Source organism: Pogona vitticeps, chromosome 1 (genome assembly GCF_051106095.1).
Source record: "Pogona vitticeps strain Pit_001003342236 chromosome 1, PviZW2.1, whole genome shotgun sequence".
NCBI classification, from domain to species: Eukaryota; Metazoa; Chordata; class Lepidosauria; order Squamata; family Agamidae; genus Pogona; species Pogona vitticeps.
Genome location: NC_135783.1, coordinates 142,149,955 through 142,169,747, shown reverse-complemented (window position 1 = coordinate 142,169,747; position 19,793 = coordinate 142,149,955). Strand labels below are relative to the sequence as shown.

Below are 19,793 nucleotides of genomic sequence, written 5' to 3'. Positions count from 1 at the left end.
ACTTGGAAGGTAGAGGGACAAACCCAAACCTGCACATTGTTTTCTTTTCTTGGACCTCTTATTTACTTAAGCAATATATATATATACAGTGGACCCTTGACTTATGAAGGTCCCTGCCTATGAAAATTTCGAGGTACAAAAAGCTCCGACCACAAAATTTTAGCTCGACTTGTGGCTGGAGCTTCGACTTATGAAAGGCGGGGGAAAGGGCAGGAAATTCAAAGCTGCCCCCGCTGCCCTCTGCCTACCGTCACCGTTGCACTCTGCCTTCTGTCCCCACAGGGACAGAAGGCAGAGGGCACCAGGGACGGGAGACAGAGGGCAGCGGGTGCAGCTTTGGAAGTCTGGGATGCTTTTTCCTTTGCCTGGAATGGATTAAATGGTTTCCAGTGCATTCCTATGGGAAATGGACCCTCGACCTATGGACTTTTTGACCTTTGGCCACCGTTCCAATACGGATTAATTCCGTAAATCGAGAGTCCACTGTATATTTTTTTAAAAAAATCCTGAATTAACAGTAAACTAGTGGAAACATCTTATTAATTTGTCATACATGCATCTATCTGAAGCCATATGGTTCTTCTTGTTCAGTTGATACAAGGAGGCTGGAAAGGTCTCTCATGCTAGGGATGTCATGTAGAATTTAATGAATAGCACAGGAAGGAGGCAGAGAGAGAACCCTGTCTAGATGTTAATGCTGGGATGATTTACTGTTAATGGTAGAATGATGGGGCTCAAGTGGGTAAGTGATGTGATGAGTTTGAACAAGACAACAAGCCTGTGTACATTTTTGTGAAAGAAAATCCTCCCTTGTTTATTTTTTTGAAGGGTGTTTGCTTTTGAGGGTCTAGCTTCAGACCTGGTTATTTGTTTGAAACTAAAGGTGTCGCTTTTCCCCAGGTGGAATCCTCTCTTAAAGCCATCCAGGTTGGCCGCCATCACATTTTTCTGGTGTTGAATTTTTCACCGTGTGCTGTGTGAATGAGTATCTCCTTTCATCTTTCTTGACTCTCCTGCCGTCCTGCTTCGTGGGGTGATCCCGTGTTCTAATATTACAGGGAGAACAAAAAGCCCTGTACACTTGCACCAGTGCCATGCAAAACAGGGTAAGCCTCCACCACAGCATCTCTCAGCCTTTCCACCTGAGATTAAAGAGGAGCCACGCCCAACCTGGATTCCTCCCCTTAATATGTTGGACTGCAGCCCCATCATCCCCAGCCATGGGGGATACTGGGAGTTGCAGTCCAATTTATCTGAATGGCACCATGTTGGGCAAGACCGCTCTTTCATTTTTCTCATTACTTTTACTGGACCATTATTCTTTCTTTGAATTTACTCCTGCTCCCTTTAATAGCAGGATTTTTTTCCTTTTGCAGTATTTCTGTGACCACTCATTTATGGCTCATTAAAGTGAGAAGTGGGAGAAATACTGTGTTTTAATTAGAAGGCACTGAGGGTAATTGCTCTGGAGAATGCTGTGTCAGGATCTAACATCTGAAGAGTACATCAGTTGTTACAGCTAGCTAAAAGACTAAAAGGATTACCATAGCTGCTTAAATCGATTAAAACTACGTCTCTCCGTTTTGTTGCCTTGCACTTGGGATCAGTGGACGGAATTAGCAGAGGATCTAGAAGTGTTCAGGATGTCCATTGAGGGGGAAAAGAAGGAGCAATGCATTTGGAGGAGAGATCTTGGATGAGAGCCGGAGGCCTTCGTGAGCAGATCAGGCATTACAGATTGGTCTCATTTTGCTGCCACAGAAATGGTCAGGTCTTTGAAAGGTGCAGATTCAAGATTGTCGTTCTTACTGGAAGCCTGTTTGACAATCAAATGTTCCCTTAATTGTAATAATAATAATAATAATAATAATAATAATAATAATAATAATAATAATAATAATAATAATAATAATAATAATAATAATAATACAATAAACAAATCTTTCCTTTCTAGATAAAAGTCCCAACTGCTGTCATTACTCACACCTTGCACTCCAGTGTACAACTCATGAAGCTAATTTTTATTCTATTTTATTTTATCTCATGTTATTTATATCCATTTGTTCTTTCAGCACAAGTACTCAAGGCAGCTAATCAGTTGCTTTTCTTCAGTGCTTCTGACTTGAGCGTCATTTTTAACCATTTCTGATTTCTACCAGGGCACACTTTGCCTGTCTCAATTTTTTCCCCCTGAATGTGCCCATATTGCCTGTGCCAAACCCCTAACTGTATGGGTTCCAGAGGACTTCTGAAATCTGCCTGCAATATGAGTTCTGAGGCCTCTTCTCCATTCTGGTCTGCTCCTCACCAGGCTATCCTCCTAAGAGAAGACCGTCTCAATACATGTTGCTGCCTGAGACAGTGCAGCACATGATGGCTTCGCTCCACTCCCAGTCAAGTCACGGTGCAGAACTAGTTATGTGATTTGGGCATATGACTCATGAAATTCCATGAACACTGCTCCTTGGCCTGTTCCCTAGCATTAAAAATACAATAATAACAAAGTGAAGATCAATTCACTGCTCTTTTGTGGCCTCTCACACCTGCAGGCCTTGTTCCTCTGTAGCCCCTCTCAACCTCAATGTCCCTCACACTGGAGAGGCTCAGGTGAGGCTCCTAGTTTGAGAGGCTAAGAAAACCAACTAAAGGACAAGTAGCAGAGAAGAGATGAGAGACTAAAATGAAAACATGCCCTCGACGAGCCATATACTGTATCTATATGCCAGTGTGGGCTGGCCCTCAGTAGGAAGCTCCCAATTTAGTTTCAGACTGAAAGCTCTTCACAAGTGAGAAAAGAAGAGGAAGGAGCACAACCTTATTCTCCTAGCAGGAAACCATTGTTTTTCACTGCTTTTGAATCTTGCCTTTCTCTTACCAATGTAGATGTCTCTACTTTGAGCCCTAACAATGGTCGTTAGGTTTGTTTTGCTTTCAGTAGGCAAACAATGCCCCCGCCCGCATTGTTGTTGTTTAGTCGTGTCCGACTCTTCGCGACCCCATGGACTAGAGCACGCCAGGCCCTCCTTTCTTCCATTGCCTACCGGAGTTTGGTCAAATTCATGTTGGTAGCTTTGATGACACTGTCCAGCCATCTCATCCTCGGTCGTCCCCTTCTCCTCTTGCCTTCACACTTTCCCAACATCAGGGTCTTTTCCAGGGAGTCTCGTCTCTTCTCATGAGATGGTCAAAGTATCGAAGCCTCGGCTTCAGGATCTGTCCTTCCAGTGAGCACCACTCAGGGTTGATTTCCTTTAGAATGGATAGGTTTGTTCTCTTTGCAATCCAGGGGACTCTCAAGAGTCTCCTCCAGCACCACAATTCAAAAGTATCAATTCTTCGGCGATCAGCTTTCTTTATGGCCCAGCTCTCACTTCCGTACATCACTACAGGAAAAACCATAGCGTTGACTATTCAGACTTTTGTTGGCAAGGTGATGTCTCTGCTTTTTAAGATGCTGTCTAGGTTTCTCCTCACTTTCCTCCAAGAAGCAGGCGTCTTTTAATTTCGTGGCTGCTGTCAGCATCTGCAGTGATCATGGAGCCCAAGAAAGTAAAATCTGTCACTGCCTCCATATCTTCCCCTTCTATTTAACTAGGCTAAATATTTACTTGGCTTGTTACTATGGCATCTAGCTGACTCCTGAGACAAAATAAATAAATCAGAAAAAAAAATCTCATCTTAAAATTCATCCAGGTGCTTACAAAATGCCAGGGCTTGATTGGTCAGTGTGACCAATTGTGGTTTGGTAGCACAGATGGCTCAGATAGCTCCCATTAATCTTTGCCAGCCATGTGAGCTCCTCCATTGTTTCGCAGCTATAACTAATCGCTTTTCAATTTCTCTTTATGTTCTCCTGGGTTTTCAGAAGTACACAAGTGTGTGACTGCAGTATGAATATAACTTCAGTACTTTTAGCAGTTGCTTACTGTAAATGATTTGGTCAGAGAAGCTTGTCGTCCTTCTGACCATTGTATTTTTAAAGCCAGCTGTGGGAGGCATGTGGTTCTCCAGATGCTGTTGGACTGTACCTTTCATTACCCCACCCCAGAGGCTATGTTGCCTAGAGCTCATGGGAGCTGTCGTCCAACAACATACAGAGGGCAACATATTCTCCACTCCTGCATCATTCTATAGGTGGGAAATTAGGAGCTGAGAAGAAAGGGCATTGATCCAATGCATAAAGCCATTTTATCTGACTCTGCCCGGTGTTTCCCAATTTTAATCAAAGTGTAGTTACTAAAAAGCCCACGTTTTCATTTGTAAGGAAGGGGCAACCCAACACTGTAAGAGTTAAAATTGAATCATTTGGTGTTACACATCTTTATTGGGCTTCTTCCTGTTGAACACCTGCTCCTGCAGGTATTTTGTGCTGTTGCTCCCATACGAGGTGAAGCTGAGGGAAGTTCTAGGCTAACCGAAGGATCTCCCTGTCTGTTAAAAAGACTGCCCACATAAAAATAACAGTCCACCTACACTGATTTGCAGCCTGTATTACATTTGAAATCATAGCCACTGCTCACACATGAGCCACAGATTGATTTGGGTGTTCACTGTTCATACTGGGTGCAACGCAGATTCGTATTCCGGTCCATAGCCCCCTTTCTTTCCTTCCTCTGATCCCGCCTCTGTGGAGCGTAAATACAGGAAATAATATTAACAAGGACCCAGCGATAAAGTGATTGGGCAATTTAATGCTAATCTCATATATGTACAAAAAAATTATTAAACATTTAAAATTTGGAGGATGATCGGGGGGGAGGGGAAATGCAAAGATGTGTTTTTCCTGGTCCTGAACATCAGTGAACAAGCTTCCTAGTGGCAGAGAGGAAAAAGAAAGCTGTGCAAGCAAAAAGATCAGAAAGACCGTTTGTGACAAACCCAGACCTACTGGGATCTATCACACAGTTACACTAAGCTGCCACCAACCATTCCCTTTAAGAAGTCACACAGACCAGGGATGGATTTTTAAACAATAAAAAGAATAAGGTTTATTTTAAATACAAGCAGGGTAAATAAAACAATCAGGTGAATAGGATAAAGTAACGTGGCTTATCCTCACTCATACATACATACAGTTTGGTTCACCCAGAACCTTAACTTAAAGCACAGACCCTGAACCTATCAGTTCTGGCTAACCAACAGACACCTGAACCTATCAGGTTGGTACTCTGACACACAGTAGTACCCTGTCTGACACACAGACTCCCACAACAGCTTCTTCTTCCCAGCTGCTGCTTCGTCACAACCCAGTGTCTCTCAGTCTGCTTAGTGTGTTCTCAACTTCACCACACAGGCATCACATATTTATACAGTACAGCCCCTCCTCCTGATGTCCCGCCTTCCACTCCCCATAGGATGGAACTTTCCCTCCAAACCCATGACAGACAGGTAACATCAGTGCTGTTATGTAACACCTCCCCTCTTTAAAAGTTGTTTTGTAGGGGGAAAGCTAAAAGTGCTTTTCACCAAAAAACAACCTGCATAAAATACACAACAACATTTATACATACCATATAATACTTACATATACTTACACTCCAAGTTAACCATAGCAAATATGCATTTAAACATTTTACCATATACAGTACATCAATTTACCTTTATTCATACAAACCAATTCAAAACCAGGTACATTTAACCTTTTCATCATTATATACACATAGTCCATGTTCTTTCGCCGTCTTCAATCTTCAGGTCTTCTTGATAAGGCGTCAGCAACACAGTTCACTGACCCTCTGACCACCTTCACTTCAAAGTCATAGTCCTGTAAGTTCAAAGCCCACCTCATAAGTTTGCTATTGTGGGTTTTCATCGTCTTTAACCATTGCAATGGTGAATGGTCAGTACACAGAACAAAATGTCTTCCCCAGATGTAAGGCTTGGCCTTCTGGATCGCGTAGACTATGGCCAAACACTCCTTCTCCACGGTTGCCAAATGTCTCTCACCTTTTTGAAGTTTCCTACTCAGGTAGGACACTGGATGCTGGTCACCATTCTCATCCTCCTGGCACAGAACTGCTCCTACCCCGCTGTTAGACGCATCGGTGTAGATGATGAACTCCCGGTCGAAGTCTGGAGCACGCAGGACAGGATAGATGATTAACGCCTCCTTCAACCTCTGGAACGCCGCCTCACAGTCGCTGGTCCACGGGATGCGGTCATCAGCCTTCTTCCTCGTCAGATCGGTCAGCGGAGCCGCAATCTCGCTAAACCTCGGGATGAACTTTCTGTAGTAGCCCACCAACCCAAGAAATGATTTGACTTTTTTCTTGGTGTTGGGTCTAGGCCAATCACGAACAGCTTCTATTTTGGCCTCCAGGGGTTTTATCATTCCTCCCCCTACCATGTGACCTAAGTATTTTATTTCTGGGCTACCCAGCTGACACTTGCTGGCCTTTACTGTTAGCCCTGCTGCACTTAACCTCTGCAGCACTAACTCCAGGTGTATCAGGTGATCTTCCCAGGTATTACTGAAGATCCCTATGTCATCAATGTAGGCCACTGTAAAGTCACTGAGCCCTGCCAAGGTCTGGTCCATCAGCCTTTGGAATGTGGCTGGTGCATTTCTGAGACCAAAGCTCAGGACTCGAAATTCATAGAGACCAAAAGGGCTGCAAAAGGCAGTTTTTTCTTGATCCCTGGGATCAATTCTTAATTGCCAATATCCCTTTACCAGGTCCAATGATGAGATGAACCGACAACCCCCTATGGTTTCAATCAGGTTGTCTAGCCTGGGCATTGGGTAGGCATCAGGAGTGGTTACACGGTTTAATTTCCTGTAATCAACACAAAACCTAATGCTCCCATCAGGCTTGTCCACAAGGACTATCGGAGAGGACCAAGGACTAGAAGAGGGGACGATTATGTTCTCCCTCAGCATCTCGTCCAGCTCCTTCCGCACCTTGTCCCTATAGGGTCCCGTTACTCGGTATGGGGATACTGCCTGCGGGGGTGCATCCCCTGTGTGGATCCGATGCATCACTCCCTTCACTATCCCCGGCTTGTTGGAAAACACCTGTTGATATTTACTAAGCAGCATTTTTAGTTCTTGCTGCTGGTCTTGGGTGAGTGCAGGACTGATCTTTACCTCCTCTGGGTTGTATTTTACTTCCCCTCTACCCTCCCAGAAGGGTAATTCAGCTTCCTCACTCTCAGCTGCTTTTATCGCGAATAAAACCCTCTGTTCCCCTCTGTAGTAGGGTTTTAGGGCATTCACGTGAACCACCCTCCTTGCTTGGTTCTCCTCTTGCTCTATTAGGTAGTTCAGATCTGACATCTTGGAAATGACCCTATATGGTCCTGCCCATTTGAGCTGCAGCTTATTCTCTCTGCAGGGCCTAAGCCAAAGCACCTCCTCCCCTGGGTCAAAGTGCCTCTCTCTAGCTTTGCGGTCACACCATGTTTTCTGTTTGACCTTCTGCGCTTGCAGGTTTTCTGCTGCCAGCTCTAGATTTCGCTTTAGGTCATTCATCAAGGTGTCTATGTAAGTCACAACGTCTTGTGGGTCATCCTGGGTGATCTGCTCCCAATTTTGCTTGATCAAATCAAGGGGCCCTTTCACCCCTAAGTGTGCAGCAAACATGTCAGAGTGACCCCTTTGTAAGATCATGGGGCGATACTTTTCAGGTACCACCAACTGACTTCTGATCCCATCTCCCCCTTTTGAGATATTCCTCAGGGTTTCTCTATATAAAATCCCCTTTTTCTCCAGAAATCTCACTGGGGTTTCAGGTGTTAGCTGGGCGTCAGTCACCTGTTCAAAACACTTTTGGAGAGTGGCGTCTGCCTTTTGCTCCTGTCCAAATCTGCTGTCTGTGGTTAAGGTTTCCACCACAGCTTCTGAACTCCCCTCTGCTTCCGCCTCTGGCTCATCATTACCCCCCTGAACTGTCCCCGTGGTGGCTTGTGAGCGTGTAATCACTAGCACCCTTTTCACATGTTCAGCCAGGTCATTTCCCACGAGCACGGCTGCTGGCAGAGTAGATGAAATCGCTATCCGCCAATCTCCCCTCCAGCCTTGAAAGTTGACAGGTACCTCTGCTACTGGCAGAGAGATTACCTGCCCCTCAATACCTGCTACCTTTATGCTCTCATTTGGGATTATAAACTCCCGGGGAATGATATCGGGATGGCACAGGGTTACCTGGGAACAAGTGTCCCGCAGCCCCCTATACTGACGGTCAAGTATTCCTACGTCCACCCCGGCTGTCTCAAACAACTGAGAATCTGTTTTTATCAGCAAGCAGCGCTTTACCTCCACAAGAGGACCATTTTCCTCAGCCTGCTCAGCATAGGTAGCTGTTCCAGACTGAGTAGCCATGGCAACAGGCTCCCTCTGTGACACTGAGCCTTGCTCTTGCTGGACACAGAACACAGCTTTTGGCTTGGTCCCACTAGAATTCTGAGGCACCATTCCTTTTAGCTGCTTCAATTTCTCACACTCTGAGATCAGATGACCCTTTCCCTGACAGAAATAGCATTTTCTGGTGTATTTTGATTCTCTCTCCTCTTGTTTGGGTTTTCCCTCCAAATTCTGAGGGCTTGGTTTCATGCCTGAGGGCTTCCCTTCACCATGGGCCCCTCCCCCTTGCTGGCTTTTCCCTGGTCCCTGAGAGTACTTGCTGTAGGTTTCTTTGGGTTTACCTACAGATTTCCCCTCACCCAAGGGCTTTCTTATTTGGGAGATACAATCCGCGATTTCTGCGGCTGCTGCCACAGATTTCGGTTTCCTTTCCCTCACCTGGAATTTCAATTCCCCATGCAGAACTGAATAGAACTGTTCCAGGGCTATCAAGTCTTTAAGCTGTTCATAGGTCTCTGTTCCCTCCTGCGACAGCCATTTCTCAAGCAGCCTCACCAATTGGGCCCCCACTTGGGTAAAAGTCTGTTCTGGCTTCTTGGTGAGGGACCTGAACCTTTGTCTCAGCTGCTCTGCATTTATCCCATGTCTTGCAAACACCAGTTTTTTAAACTCTGCGAAATCTTTCATCCGTTCCTCAGGCATCTCGGCATAAACCTCAGCCAGGCTACCACTGATTAAAGACCGCATGATGGTCATCTTCTCAGTTTCCCTCACTGAGAAGTCCACAAACGCTCTTTCCACTAAGGAAAAGAACACCTCGGGACAATCTCCCTTGTGGTACACAGGGAATTTCTTCAGGTCAGCCTTAGACAGTTGGCCCCCCTCAGAATCCCTATTATTATTATTGTTCTGGTTCATCAGTTCCAATCTCTTTAATTCAAACGCCATTCTCTCTCTCTCTAATTCAAATTGCCGCTGTTTCTCTCTTTCCCTTTCCTCCATTTCCCTCACCCTCAGTTCATGCTGTTGGGCTATGAGTATTTTTCTGAGTTCTGGGTCTTGCTCTCCTGTGCTGTCACCTTGCACTGAGCCAAATTCATCCTCAGAACCTTGGTCAATCTGGGGGTCTTTCACTTCACTCATGTCTGCTATCTTGCTTCGAGTCAAGGGCATAATCCCCCCTCAGAACAGGCGGCTTTAAAAAGTCAAGCCTCAAAATAAAACGACCACTTTTTTTCTTCTTGCCTCAGAACCAGCTCTCCCTAGAGATTGCTGCTGTTCTTCAGCACTACTTGCAACAGTATCGAGTCAGAGCCTACCCCCCTCTGCTGGGCCTCTCAGCTGGCAAGCTAGCTCGCTGTTGCTACGCAGTTTTGCCTCAGCGTTTTCCCGCCAAAATCAGGCTGCCTCAGAGCACCTTAATCTAAGTCTCCCCAGTTGGCACGTTCTTCTACTAGTGCACCTCCCCGTGAGGTACACCTAGAAGATTACCTACGCGCCTCAGACTGTCCCTGACTGGACCCCCCTTGCTCTGGGCACACCTGCCAAGGCTTTGCTGGACCACTGGACAACTGGACCAGTCGTATCCCACACGCTGGACACCAATCAATGTGACAAACCCAGACCTACTGGGATCTATCACACAGTTACACTAAGCTGCCACCAACCATTCCCTTTAAGAAGTCACACAGACCAGGGATGGATTTTTAAACAATAAAAAGAATAAGGTTTATTTTAAATACAAGCAGGGTAAATAAAACAATCAGGTGAATAGGATAAAGTAACGTGGCTTATCCTCACTCATACATACATACAGTTTGGTTCACCCAGAACCTTAACTTAAAGCACAGACCCTGAACCTATCAGTTCTGGCTAACCAACAGACACCTGAACCTATCAGGTTGGTACTCTGACACACAGTAGTACCCTGTCTGACACACAGACTCCCACAACAGCTTCTTCTTCCCAGCTGCTGCTTCGTCACAACCCAGTGTCTCTCAGTCTGCTTAGTGTGTTCTCAACTTCACCACACAGGCATCACATATTTATACAGTACAGCCCCTCCTCCTGATGTCCCGCCTTCCACTCCCCATAGGATGGAACTTTCCCTCCAAACCCATGACAGACAGGTAACATCAGTGCTGTTATGTAACACCGTTGTTGAAAAGAAAGTGGAAGCATTGTGTTCTGTGGTCACCAGCTCCTTGCTAGAGGAGGAATGATACAAGGCAGGGACACCCTATCATGAGGTAGCCTCCTCTGACAGCAAATTGGCAGTGCCTTGAAACAGCAGGAAAAATAATTATTATTTTCCATGTGATTATTCTCTTTTTACTGCTAAGGATGAGAACAGGTGCTGGTAGGATTTTTGAACATGTGTTTGTTTGTTTGTTTGTTTGTTTGTTTGTTTGTTTGTTTTGGCCTCATGTGCCAAAATACATTAGCAGGGTTCAGCCGTTGTGCACCTTGACTTGGGTAAATACAAGATGCCACTTGCTGCTCTACCTCAGGCAGCAAAATGTCTTGGGCCAGCCCAGGTGGAAAGAGAGGGCAAAGCTGGTGTCTGTTAATATTCTGACTTTCTATTCAGTCCCTCAGGCCACTGAAATTGAATCGGGCCCATTGATGGAATTCAGGTCGACTGACAGTGTCCTTATCAGGCTTCAGCACAAGAAACGTTTCTGTGAATGCTTGTATGTTTATCACATTTTACCTGATCCCTGAAGTGACCCTTTGCTGATTTCCTGTCAGAACTATATTGTTTTCCAGCTCTCTCTTTAAAACCACCTGCTTTGCAAATTCTGTGCCTTCATGCTTGGCACTTTTGTTCAAATAGAGAGTTATGAAAAATAGTAAAATAATCTCCCCTCTCCCTTTGGATCAACAGCTATTGAGTGGCACCACACGTATTTTGTGCTTTTTATTGTTTGGAATTGGCAAAACAACTATCACACATTTCTGGGTCATTTGGCCTATTTAGAAGATAAATATTTTTTTCCACTGAGATTAGGCTGCAGTTAGAATCCGGAGAGTATTATGACAAGAAGTTCAAACAGAGTGTTTTCTGCTTAAACTGAAGGTAGCATGCTTAAATTTAGAATGTAGATTTCTGTCTTTAGAAAGACCATGTAGATTTTTATACAGTACTGCCCTTTAGTGGAAACACTACTTAGAACCCCACATGACCCCACATAACTATACAATCAACATGGTGTTCACCAACCTAGATCTAAAATTCATACGAAAAGAAAAGGAAGTAACAAGATTTTTTTTAAAAAAAAAAAGTCTTTATAACCTTATAAACACAGAGTTAGAGTTTTTGTTTTTTCAGGGGAAGTGATTTTCAGATAGTGCCTTTGCTTTGTTTGTTTTTCTGACTGACTATAAAAAAATTGTTTTTGGAGGATTTATGTGACACCAGCTTACGGAGTCCCTGAATCTCCAGCACTGAATGAGAACAATTATCCCATGCATTCTGCTCTTTCAGAGGCAATTCTATCTCTGCCACACCCTTCCCACCCCCAAGTATGAGGGGTATGGAAACCAGGCAAAGAGAGCTACCAGACACGACTTTTTGGCCCTGAAAAACATGCCTCCAAGTGGGGGGGGGGTCGTCTTGTACACCAGATGCATGTCCAGCAAACCCTCCCTCTCTCCCAGCGAAGTCACTTACCTGGTAGTAAGACCAAGTAGAGCCCCGCTCCTAGCCTGGGAACAGCCTGACTCTAGTGCCGAACAGCTGACTGTCAGGAACAGCAGAGAGGAGGCAGCCATTTTAAGATGCAACCACATGGCTGCTGCCTCTCAAAATGGCTGCCGCCTCTCTGCTGTTCCTTCTTCCAGCAAACCCTGGCTCTCTCAGAAAAGGAACCAAAAGGGGCAAAAGGAACTCTCCCCATGATGCAGCCAAAGCAGAATCACATAGGCGGAAGAGGGGGTAGTCTTATACAGCAAGTATATAACAAACTCTACATTCTGAGTGGGAATGTTGGGGGGTGGTCTTATATGCCCAATCGCCTTATACACCGGCAAATACGGTATCTCTGTGGGCACATGAGCCATAAATCGCTGGATCCCTACCTCGGCAGCAAAACCTGAAAGGCAGCTGCAGTCACAGTGCTAGTGCCCCAACAGATAGCGAGCCAGGATCTGGAGCACCTGGCGCTGTCGGTGGCAGGCCAACCAATCTATAGGTAGTGGCGGGTTTGGGGACAACAGGAGGTGGATCCGGAGTGGCGTCTGGAGGGACCTCCGTGCCCGGGATTCCCGCTTCTGCAGCCACTTCTGTTTCCGCCACCGCTGTCGCAGCCACCTGCTGCCCACTGGTTTGTGAGTTTTTTGTGGGGTTTTTTGGCAGATTGGGCACTCAGGCTCAAAAAGGATCTCCATCACTGTTTTAGAGCAAGGATGGTGTAGGTCTGCCGATGCCGTTGGCTTGCAGTTGCTATCACCCCTCATCATAGCTGTCCTGGCTATGACTCATGGGAGCTGAAGTCCAACAATACCTGCATCGTACAAGTTCCCTAACCTTGCTTTTAGACGTCGCCTGTATGGAAGAGCACTTGGGATGTTTCAAGCAGACTTGAGGGAAGTTGGGGGCAATTCCTCTCTGGCTGGAGGTTCTGGGATATGTATTCCTAAAAAGTAATTTTCTAAACCCTGGTTTGTGGTGGGCCTTGCTCCTCGTTCTTGAAAGGATGCCTGTGATGATGGACCAGAACAAGAAAATCTCATGAGGCACAGGAATTCCTAATCTTGTGAGATGGAATGTGTGTTTGTGGGGTTGTGACCTAGGAGACACTACATGAAGTCTAGCTGGCTGGCAGAGCCCAATGAGATCGGCATCTGACCGCAAGTGCTAGAGGCTGGAAGTTTGATTCCCCACGGCCCCTCTCTGGAGTAGAGCCAGGTCTCTCTAGCTTTGGACAAACTGCCGAATCCCAGAGCACCCTCCAGAAGAAGGAAAGAGTAAATCACTGCTGAGTCCTTAATACTTGAGGAAACTCTGAAAAGAGGTCACCATATATGATGGCATAGAATTAATTATATGCCTGTGTGATGTGGCTCAGCCTGTTTTTGGCCTCGGAACACTTTAACCCATACATTCTTCCTCTTTACCTTTGGTATCTCAAATTGTGGATGGTGGTTCTGCTTGGGGCCAGTAAGAAATCTGGATGCTATTCCAACTGGCTGTGGATGAATATATTTTTTTCACTGACAACATGTAATTCGTGTTTCATGAATCAAACTGTAAATATTTGTTCATACCTGTCTCCCATGGACTAAAACATGCTTGTGCATATTTTTCAAGGACACCTGTTTTGAGCTGGGCACTTTCATTTGTGTGTAATCCAGAATGAAAGAGAGGGAAAGAATCTGCAATTTGCAGTTTCTCCCCAATGACAGGAAACAAAAGAAAACAAAAGTACCTTTTCTGCCAGTCATTTAGCAGAGGGGTCCCCAACCCCCAGCCTGCGCCCCAGTTCCGGTCCGTGGCCATGGCAGGACTGGGCTGCGGAAACAGATCCCCTGCATGCACTCCCCCCATGCACCCCACTCACACGCATGGCCCGTCCACCCGCTTGCACGAGTGCCCCTCCCACCTGTGAGTGCACTCCGCCCACCCGCGCATGTGTGCGAGCACACCCCGCCCCAAACAGTCTGCTATTCAGAAAAAGTTGGGGACCACTGATTTAGCAGACCACAAATGAGATACATTTGTAACCACTATTGATCAGTGTGTCTTTTTCCTCCCTAAGTAGGTGTTGAAAGGCTGCAAAATTGACCGAGGTGTGCAGCTGTTGCTAACCCTTGCTTCATAGTCTGTGTGCCCATCATGTGCACTGCATTGCCTAAGAAGCCATGCACCTCTCTGCCTTTCCATGTGGTGTAACAGCAGGCTCTCTCACTTAGCAGACCAGAAGCAGGGCTTTAGGGGCAGCTAATATACTATAACCCAGCCTAGAAAGGTACCGTGTCATTCTCTAGGCCTGGGCCATTGTGCAGTTCTCCAAAACATTGACTCTTTGTATGCTGTCAACAGTTGGAAGAGTTGTTTTTTTAAAAGAGGTTGATATTTTGCACTTATTGAAGTCAATCGCTGTGATTTTAATCATGCAAGAAATTTGGTATTTAGGAAAAAGGGATGAAATAGTTGATTTTTGTGCATGCATTTTTGGTGCTAAACCCATAATTTTATAGCATTTTCCTCTAGTGCATATTTATCATAGAAATAATAACCATAACCCCTCTCTCCCAGCACCTGCTATTTTAACATTCAAATATTTATAGAATTCTAAAAGTGATGGAAGATTTAACAAGACAGGTGTTTGCAGGCCAGCTCACCTCTTTTGATGGTTGTACATATGCAGGATTATGCCACTAGTTCTAGATGTATGATACCCAACAAATGGTTTATTGTTTAACCAAAAATTGGATTTTTTTTGCCTGACAAAAGTTGTTTTTTTAACTATTCCTTCAGAGCTTGCTAGGGAGATATAATAGTTTCTAATTACAGTGGTACCTCGCAAGTCGACAACCCCACTAAACGACGAATCCGCATAACGATGACTTTTTTGCAATCGCTATAGCAATTCGCAAAACAGTCATTCCAATGGGGGATTTTCACTGGATGTTGATTAGGTTCGTGCTTCACGAACCGTTTGTTCGCAAGACAACGATTTTTATAGCTGATCGTCGGCTTTGCAGAATGGCTGCCCTGTGTTTTCCGGACCCATGCTTCGCAGGGCAGCCATTTTTACAGCTGATCAGCGCTCGCAAAATGGCTTCCTTATGGGCGATCTTCGCTGGACAACGAGGTACTTTCCCCATTGGAACACATTAAACGGGTTTCAATGCATTCCAATGGGGAAACGGATTTCGCATGACGATTTCGCTAAACCGCTATTTCAATGGGACAGATTATCATCATCATGCAGGGCACCGCTGTAGTGTCTTTATCTGACAAAGAAAGAAATGAGATGATTCATCACAGAGATGTTGACAAGTCTTTGGGTCCAAGTCCCAAGTCCGAGTCTTTGATACCAAGTCCTGAGTCCAAGGTGCAAGTCCCTGTTAAAAGCAAGGTCCCCCCTTCCAGAAAATAGTGTGGCGGGTTGGTGAGTTGCGAGTTGTGAGTTGAGTCCGAGTCATTAAAAAAAAACCCTGAGTCAAGTCACCATTGCCACTCCTTACTCGTCCTCAAGCATCAAAATGCTTTGGGCCGGCCATCTTTCCAAGCCTTCCCTGGAGAAGGAGCAACTGGGATCCTTGGGCTTCCGGCATGCAAAGCATGCACTTTACTACTGAGTGGCAGCCCTTCCCAAAGTGTATGATAGGGACAGGAAGCGATGCTGTCCTGCATAGGTTGGGTCTAAATATTTGACTTGACGACATAAATGCAAAGCTTAATCTTTTTGATTTTTGTTTTCACCTTCCTGCACAGAGTGGAAGAGGACTTTGAGAAAATGTGGAAGCTGAGCTCTAGATCCAAACCCAAGCCGCCACCTAAGCCAATTGTACCCAAGAAGCCTACAGAAGCTGTTGCCAAACTCCCATCATCCTCAGGCCAAAAAGCGCAGCAAACAGGAATGAAGGTCGAAGCCATGGGGGAGGTGGACATTCTGAAGTACATTCAAGAAAATGAATCCGTCAGCAGTGAAGAACCAAGCCTTTTCTGAACTGTAGACTACGCAAGAGCATTCTCAGGAAAACATTGTTAGAAAATAATGTTTATTAACCATATTAATCATGAAATGCATTAATAAGAGGCACATGGGGCCTATAGTTTGACCTCGCTTACAAAGGCGAAGCTTCTGACCAGCAGATATTGAGAAACGGTTGCAGAATTGTGGAAATTAACCACGGAAATTGACCACTGCAACACATGATCAAAGGTGCGACTTGACCGGAAGTCAATCCGAAGCCGCAAAATGGACTGTCTGAAATGTGTTGCAGCTTAGATAGGAAAGCCTCAAATTATAACCGATAAATATATAAGTGACATGATGTCTGTCATGGACACGTATTCTGAAAAGGGGATAAAAATATGTGATTTGGGGAATCTGATTTGGGGCAGAAGGTATTTTTGGCCCAGATTGGACCTGAGGGCCCTTAGCCATTCTATTATCACGGTCTTAAATAAATACACAAGCCTGTGTTGGAGAACAACTCCAAGGTATATTATGATGATTTATTATTTTAAAGATTTTTTTTTCTGACAATGTCGCACCACCAGCCTTCTGCCTATGGATGGGCAGCATGTTTGACCCAGCTCCGCTTTGCATGCAGGTTCTTTTGTGACAAAAGATAACAGACATTTGACTGAGACTTCAGGAGGCCGCCTTAAATGGCCTGTGTGTTCTTCTATTGCAGAACAGTCTTGTTCTAATCAGGGGTGCCTCGTTTTTCAGGTATGAAAAGTGCAGCCAGAATTGAGTTGAAAGTCTAGTTCTGTGAACTATGGTTACCAATTGCACTCTTGCAGTGCTTTCATATAGCAAAGCTGTGGACGAATGTATCCTCATACTGAAAGGTAACGGAGTTAAGAAGGCGTCAAGGAGACAGATTAAATTTTGTGGCAAAGTTTCAAAATAGTATTAATGCTTTGCATGGTTTTTGGTGCGGATCAGTGGGTTAAATTGAACATTGTTTGATATCGTTTCTTGTCTCTCCTTGAAAGAACTTCATTGAAAATATGGCTGGGAGACAGATCCAACCGTACCGTTAGGCAGAGTGGGGTGGTCAACTGAGGCAGGAGATCCTGAAGGGCAGCAAAGGTGGCTTCCAGATGGATCATTCCGACTTTCCCTGTTTTTTTCCCTGCCATGGAGATCAGACTGGTGTGTGGCACACATTCGGCCTTCACTTCCCGAATTCCAAGTCCTTCTTTCAAGTGTGCAGAAGACACGATCCAGTATGAAATGGAGAGACACAGTGTCCTTTCGCCCAACCAACAAAATATCCTGCAGGGAGCCCGCCTTAAATTCCAAGGCCTGTTGTTTCAGATTTTGTTAGCCCCAGACCCTCATCTTACCTAAGAAAGATTTTGATGCAGAGAATACTGTACAAAGAATGCCACATGTATGTATACCCTAGTGTTTCTCCTGGACTAGCTCTGTGGGGTTCCCAATGTTTTTTTCCCCTAACATTGTGTTTTTTTTTAGGGGGTGGCTTAGATGCAGTGGAAAAGTCTCTAAAATGTTTCCTAAATAATATTTTGATCCTTGCATTCCCTGTGCATCTGGTTTTAGTCTCTTTGAAGCTTGGAAGTGCCTGCAGTCTCTGTGTTAAGAGGTCTGTGCTGCTTTCAAGTATTAAAATGGTCACACCTTTCACTCCTGTTTTGGAGATCGGGGGGGCAGTAAGCCATGTAATGCATCTTAGTCAATGCTCATGAACTTTTTACAGCATTGTTTAAAAGGTGCAGCTTTATTGATGCTAAGTTTTTAGATGCTTATGTCATAAAGTGAAGGAGGCTGGGCCAGAAATAACATATTTGGAACACTAGGTTTGACAGATGGGTTATCTGGCCCTTGGTATGTGTTTAAAAACTGGCCTTCTGGTTTTATATAAACATATCTCATGTCTTTCCCATTACGTCTAATTCAGTGATTAAGGCCCACAAAATAAATCTCTTTTTGGGGAAAATGTGAGCCACATAAAATATTTGATAAGCTGGGTGAAGGGGGAGGGGAGACCGTTTAAAGCACATTAGAATAAATGTCTCTATAATGTGTGGTATTTATAACTGTTTTAAAACAAGTGAATTTGTTAAGTACTGATGAAATTCTCTACGGAACATGAGTAGCAAATATTGCTATGGTTCAGGTGACGTAAATGCATATATAAATATTCCTGTCAATATGATTGAATGGCCATTTTGAATCCAGGCATGACAAGAGGAGGGTGCTGCAACATTGACTGTGTTCTAGAATTTTCCCTTTTTTTCCCCTTTAGGAACACATGCCGAGTTTTCATTATGCTTAGGACAGTGTGTGTGCGTGCGCGCACAAATATGGGGTGATGACTGACTCTCTTCTGCAGGCTTTGATAGGATAGGTCAAAAGAGTGCTAGGGCCTCCCGCAACCTTATATTCCAGTTTCATTTTTCAGTGGCTGCTGATTGCTGATGCCAAGTGGATTCATGGAATGGCAGGGGCTTGGCAAGGAGGAAGAGATGAGAAATGGAAGGAAGGAAGCAAGCCAGTTGACCTTTGCCTACACACTGAAGGTTTGCCACATTCCCTCCGTCCTAAACCAATCTCCCTCAATCTGGAAACAGAAAAATTATATGTATATTGGCTCAGGCCCAGAGCCAGGTCATTTCTGAGCTTTACTGCAGATACTCCGAGATAGATCAGTTTGGACAAATACTTGCACTCCCAATCTTGGGTAACCCAGGTGTTCTTGGACTGCAACTCCCAGAATCCTTCACCACTAGCTGTGCTGCCCAGGATTTCTGGGGCCACCACTGCTCTAATAAATACAGGAGGTTGAAGTAGTGCTGACAAACATCTAGGCTGCAGTGGAGAATAATAGTCATAGAGTCCATTTGTTCTGTTGTTCTGCAACATCCATAGTTCCTTATGTTTGAGCATTGGCTAGGTCTCATGGGAGCTGAAGTGAGAAACAGCTGAAAGGCCAAAGGTTCTGCAACCCACTCCAGTGACCCATGGATAGCCAGCTTGCAACATACATGGCACAGCCACCTGAGTGTTGTGACCTTTCAAGACAGAAGCAGGAAGTCCACTAGCCCCACCGATAGCCTTGTTGGTCCATTGCCTCTTTCTCCATGTGCTGCCCCATGTCCCTGAGCCCAGTCAGACAGAGGTGAGACCAGATCAAGATTCAACAAGGCTGCATATGCAGACCCAGTACAGATTGCAAGGTGATCTCCAATTGAGGAGTGGCAATATTGTAAAGGTGTCACAAGAAGCAACATCAAAGCCCATGTGCATCTGAGCGACACTATGTTACAGCTAGGATTTGTGACATACTTGCAAACAGATTATAGTCTGTTTTCCTGGCTATATGATATATCATAATTATTTCAATGCTTCTCATTTTGGATCCATTAAATTCCAACTATAATTCAGTTGACTTGACTACAGTATTAATTGCTCTTGACAATCAGCATGTAAGTGAATGCTCGTGATTTATCACTGTAATGTCTACAGATGTTTGTAGTATACTGTTTCTATTTTTACAATGGCACGATGGCCTTTAAGACGATCTTAAATTGGAACCTATTGGGACTAATAAAGTATATATCTGTATATGTAGAGACTTCCTTTCTTGCTTTTTTGGCAAAGAATATAGCTATATCTTATCTGCAGACTGTTTTCCATGCCTTATTGGGTTTAACTAAGACCAGTCCTATTGTGACACTAAATGAAGTAGCCCTCTTGAGCAAGAGATGCCTAGAGATAGCGAGTTTCAGCTGAAAAAACTGGGCACCATGTGGTCTGTCCTGCACTCCCTAAACTAGCCC

The 19,793-nt window shown here is 44.8% G+C and overlaps 1 protein-coding gene and 1 long non-coding RNA gene across 3 annotated transcripts in view; one reads left to right on the top strand and one right to left on the bottom strand.

Annotated features, from left to right (window-relative positions):
* The window catches only part of HS1BP3 (HCLS1 binding protein 3), a 51,424-nt gene extending 31,846 nt beyond the window's left edge, over positions 1 to 19,578 (top strand). Inside the window, exons 7-8 of one of the 2 annotated variants that reach the window (XR_012087833.2) lie at positions 10,901 to 10,995; positions 15,747 to 19,578. Coding sequence is in view for 1 of the 2 variants with exons in the window: in XM_020784279.3 (XP_020639938.3) it covers positions 15,747 to 15,981 (235 nt within the window). In the remaining variant the exon portion in view is untranslated. The remainder of the gene's footprint in view (positions 1 to 10,900; positions 10,996 to 15,746) is intronic. The other variant, XM_020784279.3, reaches the window with a different exon arrangement.
* On the bottom strand, positions 814 to 12,556 carry LOC144587592 (uncharacterized). The gene is made up of 2 exons (XR_013542743.1): positions 12,383 to 12,556; positions 814 to 4,625 (listed from the first exon to the last, which is right to left on the bottom strand). It is a non-coding gene; the product is annotated as an uncharacterized LOC144587592 (long non-coding RNA).
* Positions 19,579 to 19,793: the final 215 nt, after the last annotated feature.